At 47.9% G+C, this 22,737-nt stretch overlaps 1 protein-coding gene across 15 annotated transcripts in view; it reads left to right on the forward strand.

Moving 5' to 3' along the window:
* The window catches only part of TBC1D24 (TBC1 domain family member 24), a 46,352-nt gene extending 24,800 nt beyond the window's left edge, over positions 1 to 21,552 (forward strand). For 8 of the 15 annotated variants that reach the window (XM_085591791.1, XM_085591797.1, XM_085591792.1 and 5 more), the window contains 3 exons: positions 2,785 to 2,880; positions 4,638 to 4,872; positions 20,358 to 21,552. In XM_085591791.1, coding sequence (XP_085447917.1) covers positions 2,785 to 2,880; positions 4,638 to 4,872; positions 20,358 to 20,701 — 675 coding nt within the window. In that variant the 3' untranslated portion in view covers positions 20,702 to 21,552. Of the gene's footprint in view, positions 1 to 2,784; positions 2,881 to 4,637; positions 4,873 to 6,527; positions 10,514 to 20,357 lie in introns of those variants that run through there. The other 7 variants (XM_021529639.4, XM_021529643.4, XM_085591802.1 and 4 more) reach the window with 2 other exon arrangements.
* The last annotated feature ends 1,185 nt before the right edge of the window (positions 21,553 to 22,737 follow it).

Genomic DNA, 22,737 nt, shown 5'->3' on the forward strand with positions numbered 1-22,737 from the left:
AAGGTCACCTCTGAGCCTCCTTTTCTCCAGGCTCTACAGCCCCAGCTCCCTCAGTCGCTCCTCAGAGCACTTGTGTCCCAAGCTCCTCACCAGCCTTGTTGCCATCCTCTGGACGCACTCAAGCGTCTCAACGCTTCCCAAAGTGAGAGGCCAGAACTGGACACAGCGCTCAAGGCGTGGCCTCACTAGTGCTGAGTACAGGGGAAGAATGACATCCCTGCTCCTGCTGGCCACCCTGTTTCTGATGCAGGCCGTTGATACAGGATGATACATTCCTGATCCAGGATGCTGCTGGCCTTCCTGGCCACCAGGGCACAGGTGGCTCATGTTCAGCCAGCTGTCGACCTGTGCCCCCAGGTCCCTTTCTGCCTGGGCACTGTCCAGCCATACCGTCCCCAGACTATTAACATTGCAGGGGATTGCTGTGGCCAAAATGCAGGACTGGGCACTTGGATTGATTAAACTTCATCCTATTGGATTTCTGCCCATCCATCCAACCATTCCAGGTCTCCCTGCAGAGCCCTCCTACCTTCTGACAGATGGACACATGCTCCCAGCTTAGTGTCGTCTGCAGATTTACTAGTGAAGGACTCAGTCCTCTCATCCATGTCATCAATAAAGATACTGAACAGAGCTGGACCCAGCACAGAGCCCATGGGGACACCACTGGCTGCCAGCTGGATGCAGCACCGCTCACCACCACTCTCTGGGCTGGCCATGCAGCCAGTTCTGAGCCCAGCACAGAGTGCTCCTGTCCCAGCCTGGGCTGCAGCTTTTCAGGAGTGTGCTGTGGGAGACAGTGCCAAAGGCCTTGCTGAAGTCCAAATAGACAATATCCACAGCCTTTCCTGCATCCACCAGGAGGGTCACCTGGTCATAAAAGGAGATCAGGTTGGTGTCAAACATGACCTACCCCTCCTAAACCCCTGCTGGCTGGGTCTGACACCCTGGCCATCCTGTAAGCGCTGTGTGATGACACTCAGTGTAAACTGTTCCATAACCTTGCCTGGTACAGATTATAGGTCAGACCAACTGGCCTATAATCACTAGGCTCCTCCTTCCCACCCTTGTGACTGGGCATCACGTTGGGCAGCTTCCAGTCATCTGGAACCTCCCCAGTGTGACAGGACCATTGGTAAATGATGGAGAGCAGCGTGGCAAGCTCATCTGCCAGCTTCCTCATCTCCCTGTGGTGGATCCCCTCTGGTCCTATGGATTTATGAACATCCGAGCAGCTCAGCAGTTCTCTGTTGGCCTCCTCCTGGATCACAAGGGACCCATTCTGCTCCCTGACACCATCTACCAACCCAGGAGGGCAGCTGTCCGGAGGACAAACCATCTCCCCTCTAAAGACTGAGGCAAAGAAGGCATTAAGCACTTCGGCCTTCATCTGCACTTGCTATATCTCTGCAGGATGACTGTCCATGAACAAGCCCATTTCTACTCTTATTTACATCTACTTAATGCTCACCCTCCAGGCCATTTCATAGTTCTGCAGGTGGTTTATGGCCATTCAGGCCTGTGTTGAGATGCCAGTGGTTTATGCCCTACCCCTAGTGTGTGAAGGGTAGAGGGGGGAACAATTATTTTGCTTCTTGTTTTGGAACCTGTCAAAAGTCTGGCTTTGTAAGGATTCTGGTTTTTATAGGATGGTTTGTTTCTTACCCCTCAAAGAAACATGTATTAGCCAAAAAAAAAAAACAAAAAAAACAAAAAAAAAAAAACCCAAAAAAAAAAAAAAAAAAAAAACACTAGGAGAAAAATATGGGGGGTTTTTTCATGCTTAAGGATTTGGAGGGTTTTTGCAAAGGGTTGTTCATCTTTTATTCATGTGTCTATGGTTAACTTTTAGAATGAGGAAAATTTGCTTTCTGATTTTCTGCCTCTCATACCCATCAGGCATATCACATCAAATGGACTTCTGGCTCATTTAGATTTAATTCTAAATCTGAATATACATTTTAATCTAAATACAGATTTATCTAAATAAAACAAATCTGATCTTCAGTAATTTTGTCCTAGGAGATGTGCTTGTAATGTTTGTGGAGGCCTAACAGCAAATGTACCTTAGAACAATTCTGTGTAATCGTAACTGTTTTTCTGATTTCTGGGGAAAAAAAGCACAGATGCTTTCATCCCACTTTGGAGCTTCATTGTTTCCTCTGTGTGCACATAGCAGTGATGTCTATTGATGGTAGCAAAAAATTCTAGTGCAAACACAAGACTCCAGAGACCAGCTCAGCCCTCAAAGGTTGCTTCTCTTTATTGGAGACTAGTGGCCCCCATGTGGTTTGAGTGGATGCTCTAAATATCTGAGCTAGTTCAGCATTTGCTTAGCTAAGCTGGCTTTAACATATTCTTCGAAATGTAAGAAAGCCACCAAGGCCACTGATCAAAAAGTGTTCAGGCAGAGCTGCTCATACTGTAACTTGGGACAGCACTGCTGCTTTGGTTGCCAAAGTGAAGGGGTAGGAATCAGGCTGTACAGGCCTAGAGTGATCTATATTTTGGTACCTGAGGTTGTGTTAGAAAATTTCTCTTTTAAGGTATCAGAGGTATGAAATAATTTCTGATACTCTTGGGATTTAGAGGTAACCAATCACTGGTGGATTAAAGCAGCTTAAATCTCCCTTTAGATATAAGTACTTGTGCTGCTTTAATCCACTGGTGTAGACACACTGAAATTCAAAGTAAAGCCTGCAGTTTTGGTCTCTGAAATGTCAGTATCAGCGGGCTTAACACACTCTTCTTCAATGGGAAGCCTGACTGTGCTGTCTGTGCCAGGTCTGTGGGGCTTACCTGTCCACTGACTGGAGTGAGCGCCGGCGAGGAGGGAACAAGCTGAGTTTCTTTGGAACTGGGGAGTGCTTTGTGTTTAGGGTGAGTAAAATTTTGTTGTTGCTGCCCAGTACCAAGACAGAACGATTGTAGTGGTTAGCTATCACCTCCCTTACACTTAAAGAGGCTGGATTACATGCCTTCCTAATTTATAAAGTTTATTGAACTCTTAATGTGAAGGAAAAATTTTACTTTTAACTTTTGTGGTGACCTTTTCTCCCCTTGCACAGAACATTTTCTTAAAATATCATAGAATCATCAAGGTTGAGAAAGACCTTTAGGATCATCAAATCCAAACACCAACCCAGAATTACTATCATGTTCACTAGTAAACTATGTCCCCAGGTGCCACATCCACACATTTTTTGAACACTTCTAAGGATGGTGTTGTGGTTTGATGCTGGCTAAATGCCTGGCACCCACATAAACTGCTCACTCAACTTCTCCTGCTACAGCTGGGCAGAGCAGAGAAAATTTAACAAAGGGTTCATGAGTTAAGGACTGGGAATAAACACTCCAAAGGCAAAACAGGCTTAACTTAGAGATAAAGAGTGAGTTTATTAACAAAATCAGAGCAGGAAAATTAGAAGTAAAATAAGCCCTTAAAAACACCTTTTTTTCCCCCACAGCCCCTCCCTCCTTCCCACTGACAGTGCAGGGAGACAGGGCCTGGAGGGCTTGGTCAGTTCATCACCTGAGATTTTCTTCCACTGCTCAGGGAGAGGGATCTTTCCACTGCAATGCCATGGGGTCCCTCCCACAGGAAACAGTTCTCTGTGAACTTCTCCAGTGTTGTTCCAATCTCACAAGCAGCAGCTCCGTGTGACCTGCTGCAACATGAGCCCCTCCCACAGGCAAGCAGTCCTCCCCAGACTGCTGCAGCATGGGTTACTCTTCCACAGGGTGCAGTCCTCCAAGGATAGGCTGCTCCAGCAAGGGCCCCCTCTCTCCACTGGGTCTCCAAAGGGCTCACAGCCTTCTCCAGTACCCAACCGCTCTGGCATGAGCACGTCCCGCACAGGCTGCAGGTGGATCTCTATCCTCCATGGATACTCATGGGCTGCAGGATCTCTGCATTCCCCGTGGATTCACATGGGCTGTGGGAGCACAGCTGCTTCACCATGGTCATCACTACAGCTTGCAGAGGAATCTTGGCACTGGCGCCTGGAGCACCTCCTCCCCCCTCCTTCATTATCATAGAGGCATTACCACCATTTCTAACTGGCCCAGCCTTGTCAGCAGCATGTCCATCCTCAGAGCCATCAGGGATTGGCTCTGCCAGGCATGGTGGGAGCTTTCAACAGCTTCTCACAGAAGCCACCTCTGTGGCCTCCCCACTACCAAGAACCAGGCCGTGCAAAACTGACACAGATAGTCATTCTACCCCTTCCCTGATCAGCCTGTGCTAGTGCCTGACAACCGTTTCAGTGCAGAAATTTTCACAATATCCAATCTAAACCTTCCCAGGCACAACTTGAGGCCATTTCCTCTTGTCTATCTCTTGTTAACTGGGAGCAGAGCCTTACCCCAATTGGCTCCACCCTCCTTTTATGCAGTTGTAGAGAAAGATGATCTAGAGAGATGTAATAAGGTAACTCGGAAGTTATTGCATCATTTCTTCAACCACCTAAAAAGCAAAGGAATAAAGGATAACATCTGGCCTAAAAGAAAGGTTGAGCTAAGCTTCACTGCTGACTGTGCAGATGGAGACTGTGGTGCTGGAATGTTCTTTTCTGATCAGAACTCTGTGTAATGTGCGTACATTAACGTCAGCTCTGCCTTTCTCTGCCTCTCTGCAGCTGCAGCCAGAAGTGGAACGCTACGAGTGGGTGATCATAAAACACCCAGAACTAGCCTCGACTGGATCAGAGACAGAAAACCATGCCCAAACAGCTTCCAACACCCTTTCCTCCAGCAGCATCCCCTCAGACCCTTCAGATCGCCTTTCTCCCTTCTTAGCAGCTAGGCATTTCAACTTGCCTTCCAAAACAGCATCCATGTTCATGGCTGGCAGCAGCGAGTGCATCATTGTAGGTGAGTCCATGTGAGAATTCGAGCACAGATCCTACCCCATCTCTTCCTGTCCACCTTAGATACATGTCACCTTTATCTATTAAAGTATCACCATAGGAAGAGATAAAATTGCCTGAAACCTGACATCATTTCTGAGCCAAAATTTTCTGTGGGAAAACCTGCTTACAAGCATTCTAGAGAAGAGGGTAACTCATTGCTTTAAGTATAGCCGTTCCTTCTTACTGCCTAATTCATGCTGAGAAGTAGTTCTCAAAGAGGAGCTTACTTTGCTTCAGGACTTTTGAAACACAGAGTGAGCTATAAAACATGTTAATTCTCCAGGAACTTTATTGGATCTCTGTTGCTGCTGACTTTGGCAAAAATCTGCTTAGTAAGGTTGTCACTTAAATGGGATTTATGAGGAACAGATCTAAAATCATAGTTGTCTTTCCCAAAAGTCTTTACTTGACACTTGTTAGGAGAGCAACTGGCCTGTAATTTCCTCTGTAATGTCAAGTGTTGGCTGATTTCCCACTTGGCAGCATGTGCTCTAATAATAAAATCATGGAATTGTTTAGGTTGGAAAAGGCCTCTAAGACCATCCAGTCCAGCCATACCCCAGCACTGCCAAGGCCACCACTAACCCATGTCTCCAGGTGCCACAAATTAAGAAACCATACATGGTTTCTTAACACTTCCAGGGATGGTGACTTCACCACTGCCCTGGGTAGCCTGTTCCAATACCTGACTGCCCTTTCACTGCAGAAATTTTCCCAGTAATCCAACCTAAATCTTCCCTGGTGGTTGAGGCATTTTTCTCTTGTCCTGTAACATGATCCTTGGGAGCAGCGCTCAGCCTCCATCAGGTTCCACCCTCCTTTTAGGGAGGTGTAGAGTGTGATGTGTCCCCCCATCTCTTTCTACCAGCTTTAGGTAAGGGAGTCACTTATATTTACCATATACTACATTATGGGTGGTAATAAGAGAGATACATACTTTGGTAGTAGATATATAGATGTGAGTGTTGTACACAGCTTCAGCTGTTGACCAGAATTCCCACCCTTTTGATTCTTCAGATGGCTTTAGTAACTCTTCTTTGATGGTTGCCCAATAAGCAGTAGGGAATCTTCCTTTTTGTTCTAACACATTTCTGTCTAACTTTATTTCTCTTCTCTGCATTTTCTGACTGAAAGCTCTGTGAACCTTAACATAGATCCACAGATAACCAAAATGCTTTCAACTTTTACATGGTTTATAATGATTTTGAAGACCAAGCCAGTGCTGTTAGTTACTTATCTTTTTTTTTTTTTCTTCCCAGCTTTGTTTTTTGACTGCTAACAGAATTATTTGGTTTTTCTTTACTGGAGAAAAATTTGCAGTTGTAGCTTCCAATATCCTCCAGCACTGAAATACAAGTCTTAAATGCAGGTAGTTTTTGTTCTTGCTGAGTTGCATTACTTTTTTTATTACTGTTGCAAGAAATCATCCAGTTCTGATATTACCATTCAAAAGCTATGCGTCTGATCCTATGCTGTTTCATCTGAAGACAGCAAGCAGACATTGCTGAGGGCTTCCAGTTGTTTCCCATGGGAAAAGCACTAAAGTCTTTGTACTTTTAGTGTTTCTCACGCCAAGAAATACAGAGATATCCTCACCCCGTCTTTGTCTTTTCCCAGGAGGTGGTGATGGCCAGGCTCTGTACCTCGATGCAGATCTGAACCATGGGAGAACCAGCCACTGCAACACTTTCAATAACCAGCCACTGTGTTCTGAAAGCTTCCAGATCTCCATCCTGGAGGTGTGGGGCTTCAGGGACACCATGAATGGTTGATGTGACTATCATTAATCAGCTAGTTTTTCAGTTGTCCAAGGCAAAATCCAATACAGGAGCTAAGTTAGAACATCCTTTCTGCTGGGCTTAGTGCTGTGCATCATTTCTAAGTGGTGCACTTGGATGCAGGCCTAGTTGTTTACTCTCATTTTATTTAAGACAGGTCAAAGTGAAGTAATGTATCTGGTTAACTGTTTTTCCCTTTACCTCTGGAGATCTGTATTCAGAGACTGTTGGTAAAAATGAAAATGTGATGAGTTCAGAACCATTCTAGATGGATACAGGTCCAAATCATGGAATAGGTTTGAGTCCACAGTTCCTCAGAGGCAGCAGTACCTGGCTGAGCTCTGCTGCAGAGCGCTGAGCCACTGGCAGCAGTACCTGGCCTGGGCCAGGAATATCAAATGTCTCCTCACAGGGACACTGGTGACCTCAGATCTGACATAGAACAGTAGTTCATAAAATCACTTCCCTCCTGTGAGCAGACATTGTACAGGCAAATCAGTACCATTAAGTTATGAAGCTCTTCATTCACACCAGAACCATGATTGCTGATCTTCTTGTACCAAAACCTTTGACATGTTCCAGTTGCATATGTTAGAGCAGTCTGCCTCTGAGAGAGGTATCCAGGCTGGACAGTGATATCTCCAAGTCTTGATTTTGTTTACATTCCTATTCCATATCAGTATGATGATTTCAGGGTGACTCCCTGTGTCAGGCAGCTGAAAGCCAGAGAGTATCTACAGTGCTCAGAAATGTTCCTTTCCTCATCCTTCTTGGGAGCTGAAATGAAGCTTTAAATCTGAAAATAACTATACTGATATACCTGTGTGTCTGGGGAATTAGACCTGGTGATAATGGGAACTTAATTCTCTCCCCTCAAGTAAAGAAAGGAAGGCGAGAGACAAATCTGGGAGTGAATGTGTTTCCCAGGAGAACTAGAGGCAACACTGGTTTTCCAGGTGTCTTCTCAATGATAAGATTCCTCCTGAGAAGCTAACAGTTTTCTTCTTGTGTATTCTGGTAGGGTTTGGGTGATGAAAAGAGGCTTTGCTCATTCTTGAGCATTCCTACATTTTCTGCAGGCATGCCTTGTGCCATGTGATGTCTGGAGGCAATTCCCCAGTGTCTTTATCCAAAAATTGTGCTATCTGTTGTGGAAATTCTCCCACATGAAGCACAAATACATAAAAATCAGTGAGTAGTCCAGAGCATACAAGAGGATGCTCAGAGCTTCAGTGAGTAACTCACTAGTAAGATTGATCACAACAGGGAAAATGAAGGGAAAGAGAAATTGCTGATTTTCTAAACAGTTCAATCTGAAAAATTGCTGTAGAATGGGATTGCTACTTAATGTTATTCCTACTTAAGCTTGAAGTTCATTAAAAGAAAAAATTTAAATGAACAATGTTAAAAGCTAGGCTGGACAGAGTCACATTCATATTCAGAGGTCTGAAGTGAGTTTTTGGTCATGTTGGCTTGTCCAGCTTGCCAGCCATGACAGTACCTCATGGCTTGGGAAAGAGTTGCCTCTCGCAGAGTATGTGAATTAACTCAGCAAAAATATGATTTGCTTTTTAAGGTACCATTTTAAATTTTTGTCAAAATAACTCTTTGAAAAATTAGCCTTTGTGCAGAATAGTTTAAGTATTTTGCACCATTTGTATTTGCATTTGGATTCTCTCACCCTGTCTGAGAGTCAGCATTGGGCCTCCCTTTCTTCTTCCCACACAATGAGTTCTGCCCAGTTGTCTTTTCACAAGTTTACCATAAGCTTGATTGAACTGCAAGAGGTAATTCAGTTACACTGATATATTTTGATGTGGAAGAACTCAGTCATATCTGGCTTTTTGCAAACACTTGCTGATGCTGCCTTCTATTTTTCCAAGCCACCTATGTCTCTTTGCCCTTGCAGGTATCCCACGAGCTTCCTCAGACAAAAGAAATCACTCAAAAAGTATAGGTTCTGCATAGTGTAGATGGGATTTGTAGGTGGGATTTCCGTTTGGTTTGTGTCTCCTCTTTTGAGCTTGTCTGAGGAGGTGCCCTTGGGAACAAAAAATGACTCAAAAACACAATAGTATTAATTTCCAGCTTGTCAGAAATTCTCTGGAGCTGTGTGATGGTAGGATTTGTGGGAGTGTAATGTTCTACTCCAAATGAATAAATTTTATCTGCAAAAACTTGGCTACATCTGGCAGTGTGATGGGATTTTCTCACTCCCATCCCTGCTGGGTGGAACTATGTCAATACTTTGTCTTAAGCTAAGAAACATTTCTCAGAAACATGTTCCTTTCCCTGCTCTGTTCTTGGTGCACAGCAATTTGGCTGTTTAGAATCTGAAATAACTCCTGGTTCCTCAGAAACTCATCACAGGATATCAATGTGAGAATCCAAGGAGGAGCAGTACTGGACGCAAGGTAGGTGACTGATTTGGCTCGATGAAGTACTGCCCTGCCACAGCCACCCTGTGGGATGATCTGTGTGGTTCAACCTGGAATAGCCTGGATGAGCAAGAAGCTGCAGTAACCCAGGGAGAGCAGTTCTGCAGTGCTGCAGCAACTTCACCCAATCCTTGTGTTCAGTAAAAATGGATATTCCTTGTCATGTGCAAGTCCTCATCCATCATTCCTGTTGTGGTTGTGAGACACCTTAGAAGAATGGCGTTTTTACTTAGTTATCTTTCCAGTAGCAGAGACGCATTTTCTGTGTAGTTAATGGTTGTTGCTGACCAACTGTATGTGTAAATTCAAACCCTTTGTTTCATGCAAAACTCCTGAGAAGAGGCCACAGGTGGTTTTGAAGACAATTACTACAATGGACACCTTATCAGAAAGTGGAGTTATCTCAAGTACTCCAGCCATGAAGTGCTTTAGTCAGTTGTTACTTGCAGCTCTGAACACCTGTTTGAAGTAGGCTGTAATCCCTGTTTGTGATCCTGCTGGCAAGAGTGCCAGAGTTACAGGATGGGCTTGGGCTGGGAGCTGCAGGCTGTGCGTTGGTCACCACAGTTCTGTGAGAGCTTCTGTGCTTTCCTGGAAAGCTGCTTTTTGCTTTGTCATATTCCTTGAAGGCAGAAAATACTAGAAACTCCTGACATCAGAAACCTGACTTTACTATAAATGACAACCAACCTGCAGTCATGGAACTGTATCCAGCTGCAGCTGGACAGACTTCACTGCACCTGAGCTGTCTTTCCTGCAGCACCTGCACTTTGGCACACTCCTTTTTCTTATGCAGCATGTTAATCAACCCCCTGTTAACAGAGACAAATCAGCAAAGGGAAGGGAAAAATTCTCATTTCCTCTCTGATGACATCTCTGAAGTCAAAATTGAGTGAGGGCCAGGCCTGTTCTTTGAAGAGTTAAACCATGCCAATAGAGATCTGTGGTGAGCCACAAGGGGTGACGTGCAGATCCATGAACTGCTCTTCATGTGTGTGTATCAAAATTGTGTACCTTTGTCCTTGGAAATTCATCCTCATTTTTGGTGGAGCATAATCTCCTCTCCCCAGGGGGACACTGATGCCACAGTGAGGAGCCGACCCACAACTGTGGCACTGTGAGAGCTCAGCTCTTGCCAGTGGCACTGAGTCAGGCTGTTGTGTACAGCCGAGGCATGGGCACCTGGCTGTTTTGCAGCTCTCTGTCATGGATTTCAGACTATTCATAGTCAGAATGATTGTGAGTACTATTTGAGGTGATGTTTTCTTCTGATGAGTGGTGATGTGCTGCTGAGTTGGTTTTCTACCCTATCTTGGAATCACTGCCCTACGTCAATGGTGTTTTTGTCACTGTGCAGAACCTTGGGTATTAAAGGTATTTAACTATGGAGGCTGCTGGCTTTGTCCTTTATTCTTGTCTTTTCCTTCCTGTAGGGCTCATAGCAAAAGGCACCCTGAAACTGAGAGAAACCCTGGAGCATGTGTTCTCTGACAGAGCTCTCACTGCAGTGAGGTGGTTACATGGTTCCTGATCATTTCAGATCTCACAAGTCTTCCCCTGAGATCAGCTGTCAGACTGATTCTGAAGTCTCTAGAGAGTGAATTCTGACATAAGCCTTCTTCCCTTTGCAGGGCCAGGGAGCATGGTTTGCCCCAGCCCAGCCCCAGTTTAAAATGGAAGTTAGGGGTGTCTTCTGGCCACCAGCACCTGTAAGTTGCAATCAGACCATGCAGTGACCAATTACATAAATGAAAAAAAGTGGAATTCCACAAAATATGGGGGTTAAAACAAACTGCTGTCAGGCCAAAGGGATTTGGGTATTTCCCCTCAAAATAGTCCCACCCCTCTATATCCACCTCATAAACAAATCTCGCTGCCTCATGCTGCTGTACATTTCCAAGAGCAGAGCTGTGGTTTAAGGCAATGCAATGTGGAAAAGGGATTGCTGAGCTGGCAGAAACAGTTCCCAGATGATTAATTCTCAGCTCTGCACTACCAGGAGGTTTGCTGCACAGGAAGCCTGTGGCCACTAGAGGTTCCTCTCAGCCTGGCCCTGTGCCTCCATCGCCAGTACATCTATCCTTGCAATCTAAAAGGGCTTTCTTCACATGGTTTACAAAGGTGACCTGAGCCTTAAATACCATAAATCAGAATTGTACAACTCCCTTCAAGTCTGTAAACTTAATCATGAAGGTGCTTAGTAACAGGAAGGTATGAGTGATAGTAAGGAGCTGAGCAGTGCAGGCAGCTGTTTTGGGACCTTGCAGCTGCTGTAAACCCAGTGACAGAGACCTGAGAAGGAATGTGCTTGATTGCATCAGGCAGCAGAAGTTTGGTGTCCTGCCTGGAAAGCACCATGATGGGAAGGTCCTGGATGATGTCTCAGGGTTGGTAGCAGCTACAGGCGCCTGAACTGGAAAAGGAAGGCTGTGCTGTGTCTTGCTGTGCTGCTGCAGTGTGAGAAGAGCCTCGTTTGCCAGTTGTGCTTTTTCTTTCTGGATTTTCTGTAGAGGCTTTTCTGTAAATGTCTCAGAGACACTTGCTTCCTTGAGAGATGTTTTATAAACAGCTGTGGCACAACATTGTTTCTGGCAGCAAATTATAGGGTTTTCTGTATTTTCAAGCCCCGCACTGGGTGTTTCCAGCTCTGCCCTGCTACTGCCCTTCCCAAGCACTGCTTTGGGCTGCAGAACTTGTGCCTGAGCATCTGGGAAGATCGTGGCTCCACTCCTTGTCTGTAGTCTGGTGACACAGGCTGCTGCTGACTGTTTTCAGACCCTACAAACAGCTTTTGGGTGGAGCTGGCTACAGACTTGAGCTGGGGAAAAGTGGAGTGTGTTTGTTCCTGCTTTGCAAACCTGCAACTGGCTGCTGCTGGGCAAGGGTAGATAAGGCACCAGGACTGTTAGCACTGTCCTGAACCCGGAGATGCGCCTCCCATTGCTGACACAGCTTCAGTTCATGGCCTCATGTTGAGTCACCTCCCTTTCCGTGGTTAATTGTCCTCCAGAGTTATGGCTGTGCCCTCCACATGCCATTGACTGAAGGATTTCTGACTGGGCTCATCCTCCTTGATCCTTCAGCCATGAGTTGAAAGAGACGGGTCTGGAATCCCATGGGGAAAAGTGCAAGGCCAGCAAGCCAGTGATCAGTACCTCATCCTCCCAGCCTGCGTGATGCTGGATCCTGGGTCCCCTAAATGACACATTTTTGATCCGTGAGCGTTCCAGAGCAGCACCGTCATTGGCTGCACCAGCTCAGCAGCCCAGCTCGCTGCAGCCAGAACTCTGCCACTGGCAGTGGCTGGGGCACAATCTGTTCCTCTTCCTTAAACATCTTCCTCATGCTGAAATCCTCCTCGTTAAACTTCTCTGGGTTTATGTGAATACCAACTTTTGCTTCCTCACTCTCTGAAGATCTTGGCTGTGGCACAGGGAGCCAATCCTTCTCCTAGAACATTTTTTTTTCCTTTTTGCATCCTTACCTGGTGCAGGGGTCTGAGTACACCATACTTGGCAGCTTTATGATGCTCCGAATTCAAGCCCAAGAAATACCACAACTCAAAAACAAGGTTGGCTGTTCACTGTGAATCCTACAGAGCAACAACTTGTCTAGTTTTGTTCAAGGGAGATTTAGGGCTGAAACTCTACAAACTATCACTGGTGAGCTGAGTCTAGGTGTACATCTAGGCCAGTATCTTATCCATGGACTTCCTGCACGGCAAATCACACCTGCCTGAGGATAGCCCTGCCAGCTCCAGCAGAACAAAGGCAGTGACTGTGCAGCTCCTGCTGAGCTGAGATGCCGTGCAGTCTGGGTTCTGGCAGCCATCTGGCACAAGGGGTACATCTAAATCAGTCCTTGGCACCCCCAGAGCATTGCCACAAGCAGCTGTGTCTCTGTACTGCAGGACACTGCAGCCACCCACGCCCCTCAGCTGGACAACAGGATAACCCTTGGGCACAGTGCAACAGGGGAACTCAGCTTCCTTGCTGCCTTCACAGCCAAAATGCTGCAGGACTTCCTCATGGCCCCATTCAAACCGAGTTATTGGGGAAAGAGACAGCAATGTCTCAGAGATCTGAATTTCCCCAGGTTTGGCTGCCTGTTTCACAGAATCAGGCAGTGAACTCCAGCACTGCTTCCTACAGGGAAGGGCTGTGGTGGGTCTGGAGCCCTGCTGGGGAGCAGAATCCCCCCCAGTTACCCACCCTTCAGACAAAGCCAGAGGAAAATGGATTTCAGCACTTCCACAGCTCACATAAATACTTGTGGATGCTTCTGCAAGGATCAGCCTAACAAACAGCCATAATCACTCTCTCAAGTTCATTAGGCTTTTCTTGCACTCCAGAACACCAGCCACAGCTCGTTCAGCATACTGTGCTCTTGTGGGGTGAAGTATTTCCCAGAGCTTGGCTTTCCTTGCAGTCCACCATGGGTTGCGCCCCAGGGTTTGCTCCAGCTAGGAAACTGAACTCACTCAGCAGTTCAGCTGAGTTCAATGTTAAGGACTGCAGAGCCATAGCTCCCAGAACTCCTCAGGGTGTGGGTCTCCTCAGGATGGCTTTCTTCCCTAATGAGCAATAACAGACTCATGAACAGATTTTTAAAATTGCAGAAGTGGAAACCACAGGAGGAATAACTGTCTCACTGAGGAAATCTTACTAGTGTGTTTGACAGAGCCTTGGGGTGGAGGCAGGGGCGAATTAGGTCTTTCAAAGGAAGTGTGGGAGCACCTCTCCAGACCAGCTGCCTGCCTTGTGCTCAACCCTCTGACAGTGTTGGAGACGCCTCCAGCTCAGATCAGTCTCTTGGAGAGCATTACTAGGAAGGAAATACTCCTCTGGTTGGTGGGAGCTCCAGCCTATTCCCTGGGTCAGAGCAACCTCTAGCTGGGTCAGATCCAGTCCCAGCTCCTGGGCTGTCCTGAGAGCTGTTTGCAAAGAGGGTCCAGAGCTGCCCAAAGGAGGAAGGGCAGGCTCTTGTCCCATAAACCAGCACAAACACATGCCAGGCAGAAGCTTTTGGCCTGCTTTGCTCAGGACCTTTGCCATGGTCCATCCCTCAGACAGCCGGAGCCTGCTTGCCAGTACTGGATCTGTGTTTCCTTGTACACACATGGGTACACTCCAGTCAGCTCGAGCACTGCCTTTACGCTGGTTTTCTCAAGCAAGGGATGTTTTTAGGTGTTTAATATTTAATCTGCACCCTAATGAAGAAGAGAACTTGTAGAGGTTAAAGCCTGGGAGATAGCTGCTCAAGGTCCTCATCCTTACATTGTGTTCATGGGCATTCTGTTCCCCCTTCCCCGGGACCCTGTGACTCTGATCAGATAACCCTGGACCCCTCCTTCCTGCCCCAACGGGGTTGGTGGAGAGCCAAGGAGCCCCCCCGTCCAAAGCCTGGATAAACCCCTGACATTTTCTGTTCGTCCTCTTTTGCCCCGCTCTCCCCATGGACATCACAGAATAAACAGAGCTGAACCAACATATCTGGGGTAAGAGCCTCTTTTGGGAATCTTTGTCATCTCCTGATATTCCTCCCCTCAAAGCCTCAGATCTCTGGGCTAGCCTGATAATTTAGGGGCTGAGGGAGGGGAACATCACCCAGGTTCTGTGTGCGTCCAGCCTGGGAGGTTTTCAGAAAGGCAGTGCTGTGAAATCCAGGGATGTGAATCTGTGCGAAAAGCTACTTGCCAGAAATTATGAAAGGCATATGATGAACATATTCCTCCAGGCAGGAGAGCTGCACTGGAAAAACATGGAAGAGGGAAAACAGGGAAGTTTTGAATTTCTCAGCAGTTTTCTCCAGAAACACACTGCTCTGGGCAGGAGCAGCCATGTCCAACAGTGAGCTCTTGTGGCCCTAGGCACTGCCCAGCAATGCTGGTTCCCCTGGTCGCACCAAGGCTGTGGGACCAGCTCTGTTCCTCCTTATGCATGGGATCAGAGTCTCCCTTTTCCCAAGGCTGCAGAAATAGGGATTATCCAACAGGTCCCACTTGATGCCTGGAGCCAGCTACTGTCCCCTGTGGAGCAGCCCTGCCCTGGCCCCAAACAACCATGGTGCCCTCCAAAGGACCTTATCCTGAGCTCATCCTCCCTACTGCTGGTCCCTCACCATCACCAAAACAACTACGGATGGATCTGTTGTGAAAACCCTTGGGGGCCAAGAATCCCTATATCCCAATCCCAAATGTTCCCTACTGTCCTTCCTGCAGGCTGTGCCATCCCCAGGGCTGCCTGCTGAGATCCAGCACATCGAGCTGCTGCCTCCACCCAGCAGCCCCAGCTGGGAGCTCCAAGCCTGCAGCTCCCAGTGAGATGCAGAGATCTCCATCCAAGGGCTGCTGCAGCACTTCACAGTTTTCCTGCAAGCAGGGAAATGGGGAGGGAGGGCTGGACCACAAGGATGAGAAGTGCTCAAGAAACAAGTAGCTGGGGTGAGCCAGTGCCTCAGCAGATATTACTAATAAACATGTACAGGCTGAATGTGAATACACATGTATTCTGAAATAACGAGCTATTCCTGAACTCAGCTTCCCCGTGTGATCCTGACTGTGTCAGCTGATGGGAAAAAATCTCTGTGTGGAAGAAATGGCTGTTCCTTGAAAAGGCCTGGGACTGTGCAGGCCATCCCTCGCCTCTGGGCTCAGTTGGCCTGTGAGGGATGGGTGAAGACAGAGCCTTGTGTATCCTGGAGGGAAGATGGAGGAAGGACCAAACTGAGATTTGGTTGAAATGTTTGGCTGGGCGGAGGCTCCCTGTCCTGATCTTAGATACAGAGCTGCAATCTAAACACAGTCCCCTGAGCTGAAGGGAGGTGTCCTCCCTTTCCCAGCATACTCCAAGAGTGTCCAGCTGCTTTCTCACTGCAGGGAGAGGAGAGGGTTTGGAAGGGGAGAATCCAGTGCAGGACCAGGATGTGAGGACATTGTGTGGCTGCACTCATCTCAGTTGTCTCCAGTTGCTTTCAGGGACTAAAGGTGCTGGTGTTTCCCCCTTCCCCAAAGGAGTCACAAAACTGGTTTTATGCCCACTGTAAAACCTCTTGGTTTTTTGAACCCTTGAAGCAGTGCTGGAAAACACAGTGCTTGATTGTCACTTTTATAGTTCCCTGGGCTTCGTGCCATGTCTGTCCTTACCTCTGGCTTTCTGAACAATGCCTGAACTTTCTGAAATAAAAAAATAAAATATATAAAATCAACTTCTTTTAATCTGTTCAACATATGCTGCCCTTTAATTTCTGTGCTGTACTTAGGTGATATGGTAGAAAGAGGAACCAATTGTTTTCATATCTCCCCCATATCTTTCCACTGCATGTCCTCTCCCTCTTCCCCTTTTCTGAGCCAACATTCCTGTATGATTTTTTGTCATCTGCAAACACTCTTGCCCTTTTCATCTGCAGCCACTGAACTTTGCCATCTTGGCTCTGTCTTCTCCAAAACTCAGTGATTAGTGCAGCCATAGCTCTGTCCCAGCAAGGAGCCCAAGCTGAAGCTGTCTGTGCAGTAGGCAATGCCTGTGGTCAACAGTGGCCAATGATTCCTGGCCTGTACCACCCATGGTGTGGCCACAGGCCCAGGGCAGTGACCATCCCCTGTGCTGGGCACTGCTGAGGCAGCTCCAGTCCTGGGGTCAGTTCTGAGATCCTCACGACAGACACTGAGAGGCTGGGGCATGACCAGGGAAGGGAACAGTGCTGGGAAGGGGCTGGAGCACCAGGAGGGGCTGAGGGAGCTGGAAAGGAGCTCAGCCTGGAGAAAAGGAGGCTCAGGGGGGACCTTGTGGTTCTGCACAACTCTCTGACAGGAGGGGACAGCCAGGGAGCAAGGGATAGGAGGAGAGGGAATGGCCTCAGGTTGTGCTAGGGGAGGTTCAGTTTGGGTATTAGGGAAAATTTCTCCATGGAAAAGGTGGCTTGGCACTGGCACAGGCTGCCCAGGTAGCGATGGAATCCTTGTTCCTGAAAGCCTTCAGGAAACAAGTAGGCTTAGAGTATTTGGGGACATGGTTTAGTGGTGGCCTTGGTTGAGCTAGGGCAATATCTGAATTCAAGGATCTTGGCTGTCTTTTCCAACCTAAACAATTTCATAATAGATGGGCAGCCTAAAAAGCACTAGAAAACAGAGGACTGGGCTTTGGAAACCCTGGGGTCATTATCCAGATCTTCTGCTTTGGTGGCATTGAGGTGAGCAGGTCCATGGCACACAGTAATTTCTATCAAATATCATCTTTCTTGGCTATTTCAGCCCCAAGGGCAACACCACATTTCCTGCCAGCAGTGGTGGTCATGGGTTGAGGCCTGGAATGCACCTATGACACAAGTGTAAGTGGCCAGCAGGAACCTGCAGATAACCAGCTGTCCCCGCTCTACTGAGAACTTGAACTGGAGCCTTTGGAGGTCTCTGAGTTTCCCTGTGGTGTGTTCTCTTTTCTAGGATAGGTCTGAATAAGGCCATCTTTGACTAGGCATGATGGAGCTTCCTTCAAAGCAGGTGTTGGATGCCCCAACCATGGTCGATGATGAGCTTGGGTAGAGGAAATCCTAATCAGCCTCTGGCACACAGGAGAGAGGAGAAACAGCCCCAGACTGCAGTCTCACAATGCGTCCAGCCTCCACTTTTCCTGGCTGCAGCAGCCAGAGACATTCAGGGCTCAGTCCCCTTTGCAGTGTGACAAATCCCAGCCCTGGGGCTGGGCTGGTGGTGAAACCTATGTTTTTTTCTTCTCCATCTTGCCAAAGCAGCTATAAAATACTGTCTCTCTCTCCTGGAGCTGGGTATGTCCCTGGCTGCAGGCACCAGCACTTTGGTCTCCAGAGGCTTAGAAGAGAAGGCAGTATGTGAAGCCACAGACAGAGCAGACCCTGAGAGCTCAGACCAGCATACCTGGGGCTCAGGATATGAATTTAGCATTTGGGTGAGCATCTTCCAACCCAAGAGGAACAGAAACTCCCTCTCACTGCTGCAGCTTTTTCTGCTTTGTGGTAGTCTTGATCCTTCTGGACTTGCTCGTTCCAGAGGAGGTGCCCACGCCTTTGGAAAGCAGGCGCTAGTCCCCACAGCTGCCCGCCCTGGGTGGGGCTCATGCAAGCAGATGTCACCTCGTCGCCATGATTAGCCAACTGTCCTCTCACCACTGGCGGGACGTTCCACAGAGGCGGTTGGAGGAGAGGAACTGCCCTCAAGGGCAACGCCAAACCCAGGAAACACAAAAATGACGTTTAAAAGAAAAAGGTCTCATGCCTTTTTGCTTGGCAGCAGCTCCAGGGGCAGCCAGGGCTCGATCTTCCCCTGCAAACTGAGCAATGAAACAACACCCTGAGAGGGGAATAAACCATAACAAAGGAAACAAATTCCTTCTGCCTTTCAGTTTGTCTTTTCTCAAACAAAATATTGATAACGAGTGCTGGTTAAGTTGGCTCATCCACAACATTTTAGGTTGAGTGGTCCTGGGCAGTAGGAAGATGGCCAGGAAAGGGAGGTAAGGCCATGGGATGTCCTGGCCCACTGTGAACTAACAGGGGCTGCCAGGGGTCAGAGCACAGCTCCCGTGGTCCCCCTGACCAGACAGAGTGACACTGGGGCTCTGCCAGCATCCACACCCAGACATACATCTGCAGAAAACTGGTTGCCCCAACCCATGAACAGAACAATTGTTGGGAACAATCTGACCCTGTTTTGGCAGATTTCTTTACCCGGTCAAAAATATCCTTCTCTAAGTGTGTTGGTCAAGCCCAACAGAGAATGTGTGCAGGAGGAGAGTGGGAGGTGGGAGTAACACTGCATCCGTGAACTGCAGAGGACAGGAGCTTCAAGGACTCCCAGACAGCTGCCATGGAGCTGCCACTGGCACCAACACCATCTCAGTCTCATCTCTAGCACGTGAGGGGTCCATAGGCATGGGAATCCTGGAGGAGAGGCCAGCAGGCAGCATGCCAGAGGTGATGCTCTGTCAGAGTGCAGGAGCCAAAGCAGGAGGAGCACAAGCACAGCAGCTGTGTAGGAATACCTGGGAAGTGCCAGAGGGATTGGATTTAATTTGCTAATTGGTAATGAGGACTCTGATACATGCTGAGCAAGGCAGGGAGAGAGGCAGGGAGAGGAGAAGAGACTCCTGCCCTGGTGCATCTCACAGCAGGAGTTCTTCAGCACCTCGTGCTCAGCAGCTCTGCAGGAAGGTGCTGTTCTGCCAGCCAGCCAAGGTTTATCTCCCTCCCTACCTGCCAGGGCCACAGGCCAAGGGAGAGCTGCCAGCACAGAGAAGAAGCAGGTTGTGGGGGCAGAGCCATGGCACCGTCCCAGCTCTGTGACAAAGGACACATTGGGAGCAGTGCAGCACATGGTTCTGGAGCAGCTCCCACCCAGGCAGCAGAAAGTTTCTGCCCTCACTAACCCAAATTTTCTCCCCAAAACTGAGTGTAATGACCCAAAATGAGCCTTCCCTTCCTTGGTGCCCTGTGGCTGCCTATTCTAAGCATCTGCCAGCAGCTCCATCCCCAAAAATATTATGGCACCCTGGGCCTGGATTTGTCCTGCCACATCCTGTCCCCAACATACTCCTCTCCCCATGTCCCCAGTGTTGAAAAACATACCAGTTTAAAAAATATTTTATATAACTTTATCCAGGTATGTTCACCTTTGTCCTGGGAAGGGGAGCTGAAGCTTTCTTTGCAGGACATGGTTTCTCTAGGTGAGGTCTGATGGACTCGAGAGGAATAGCAGATTTGTCTTTACAAACAAGCTGTGTGTCTGCTGGTAGATAAAACTAGCACTGAGAGATAAAAGAAACAATGGGAAGGATTCCACTGATGGATGAATGGAAAAAGATACTTGCTTTTACAAATAAGCTTTAGTTTTGCTGATAAATAAAATTAGACATTGAAAGATGAAAGAAACAATGAGGAAAAACCCTAAATTCTGTAAAAATTAAAAATTAGAAGGGAGGGGAGGGTCATACATTGGAGGGAAATCTCTGGTATCAAGCATTCTGGGAAGTCTGTACTCTCAAGTATCTCAGGCAATGGGGAAGAGAGAAGGGAAATGCAGCCGGGAAATTAGAATAAAAGAGGAGGCTGTATCCTCCAAAATTTGGAGACACCCCAGGGGAATGCCTCATGGCCTCTCCCTTTATTAGAATAAAGTAAAAGGACTTCTCTGTCTCCTTTTTTGGACATAAACCTCTGATGTCTGTGGATTAATTTTTCTAACAGACTTAATGTACCAACAGACTGGGAGGAGCCCATAGAAACCCAGAAAAATAAAAGGCCACCAACAGAGCATCAGTGGCCATCTACCAACATCTACCCCAGACTCTGCCAGAGTTGGAGACATCTCCTCCGGAAAGGACTTATAAAAAAATCAAAGGATGAAGATCTAATTAACATCAAAGGTGAGGAGATTCAGATCCAATGGGAAACTGAATACTGGGGGTTGCTCAAAACTAGACCAATGAACTTTGAAACACTGCATCTCTATGGGTTTTGGCTGTATAAGGTTTGGGGGAAATCTTGTAAAAGCATGTGTCATGGAATGATTCTCTCTGCACACACAAGCTATGTGTGGATGAGATGATTTCTGTGGTACATCCTGGCCAGATAATAAAATTATGCCTTGACTCTCTAACACAAAAATGTTGGAGAGTTTTTGTTTTTCCCACAGTTTCAGTGGCCAGAGCAGCAGGAGAATATCCACAGGCAGGAAAATCTCTGTGGCATCCCAGGCTGGCTCCAGGCTCTCTGTGTGGGGTAGTGTCTGCCATGGCTGTGGGAAGATAACAAATACTGCCTGCACTCACAAGCCTCTGGCAGGAAAAGCCCATGGCTGGAAGGCTGCAGTAGCAGGCTAACCCCAGCACTGGGTTTGTACTTCTCTGAGTGTCTCTGCAGAGAGCCCTGGAGCACAGCCCACGTATGGCTCCCAGCCACCAAGCATCCCTCCCACACTGCATGCCCGTCTCACCTAGCGTCATGCCTCCAAAATTTCCTCTCCAGGATATGTCAGCTGTTCCAGGCCCCCATTTGCAAACCAGCTTCCCAAAAACCAGGGGTGGGACATGGTGGGAGGTTGGTGTGCTTCCTCTCAGTGTCTGCTTCCAAGAGCTCTGAGATGCAGTGTAGGGACAGGCTCTGTGCTGGGAAAACCACATTGGCTCCTCCTAGAAATACAAACCCTGTGAGTGGGGACTGAAAATCCACAACAGCACTGCACGTGCAGCCAGTGGGTTGCTGAAAGGTGATGGGGGGAAGGGAGCATCCCATGCAGAGCCCACCCAATGCCCAAGAAATTCCTGTCTTTTCCATAGGTGAAGGTGGAACCAGCCAGTGATGCCACAGGAGAGAATCTCCCAACCCAACAGCAGGAGCCACATGACTTCCACCAGTAACTATAGCAACCCAGAGCAAATAAATGCTATTTTCAAACCACGGGCAGAACCTCCTTGTGGGAAGCCCTGGCTGATCCCTACTGTCAGCTGAGTGCTGGGAGCCAGCATGGATGCCCTGTGGAAGGAAGGATGAAGAACAGCAGTGCAGTCCTGGATAGGGCATTTCAGGAAAAGGATGGCAGAAATAAACCCAGCTTCTCTCCACACCATTCCCAGGAACTGAAAAAACTGTAGGAACATGGATATTCTCCCAGCTGCATTCACACAGATGCATGGTGTGGAAAAGAGAAAGATCAGAGGGTTTACATAGGATAGGAAAGTCCTGGACAAAGAGATGAGAAGGGAAAGAGATTAGATCAGGGTAGATGGGGATAAGATAGGATAAGATTAGGATAGGATAAGATTAGGATAGGATAGGATAGGATAGGATAGGATAGGATAGGATAGGATAGGATAGGATAGGATAGGATAGGATAGCCTCATCAGGAAGTCCAGCACCAGGTAAGAGTTAACAGCTCAGGGTGGGCATCAGTTAATTAAGACTCAAATAGAGCAATAGAAACCCCTTTTGCAAATGGCCCAAAGTCCTGACTCGGGGAGGGAGGAGGAGCTGGGGGATGGGCCCCCAAGGCTCGTGACTCCTGCCCTGTGATTTCGGTTATGCACTGCAGGAGACACTGAATGAGGAAATGCTCCACAGAGTTTGCTCCGTGGCTGGCCAGCACTTGCTGCCAAGACCGAGAGCAATGCATCCACTGCCAGTCCTGCATTTCTTATTCTCAATCCCAGCACCAGCTCAGCTCCACTGAGTCTATCAGACCTCCAGAATGAAAGCTCACCTGGGCTTGTCCTGAGCTGAGCTGCATTTTTAACACCTTAACACAATCCCTCATGGCACCCAGGGGGTCAGAGCAGTCCCTGCCTGCCCTGCAACAATGCAATTCCAGACTGGCATCTCTGTACCCAGACCTGTCCCACAGGGGAAGGTTGCTCCCAGCTGTCTTCACAGACTCCTTCCACCTTGCTTTATGTCACGGGCAAAACCACCAGCATTGCCATGGCTTTTAGAAATAGATCCCCTGGCAAACAACCCTCTAACTTGCCAAAAAACAGCTGGGTCACGGCAGGTCAGCAGCCCTGGAGTCCCATATGTAGCATGGAGCAGACAGTGTCCAGCTCCTGCTCACTGGAAGCAGCTGATAGAAGCTGGAGCCCTCTGAATTTT

Source organism: Lonchura striata, chromosome 14 (assembly GCF_050655825.1).
Source record: "Lonchura striata isolate lonStrDom1 chromosome 14, ASM5065582v1, whole genome shotgun sequence".
Classification (NCBI taxonomy): domain Eukaryota; kingdom Metazoa; phylum Chordata; class Aves; order Passeriformes; family Estrildidae; genus Lonchura; species Lonchura striata.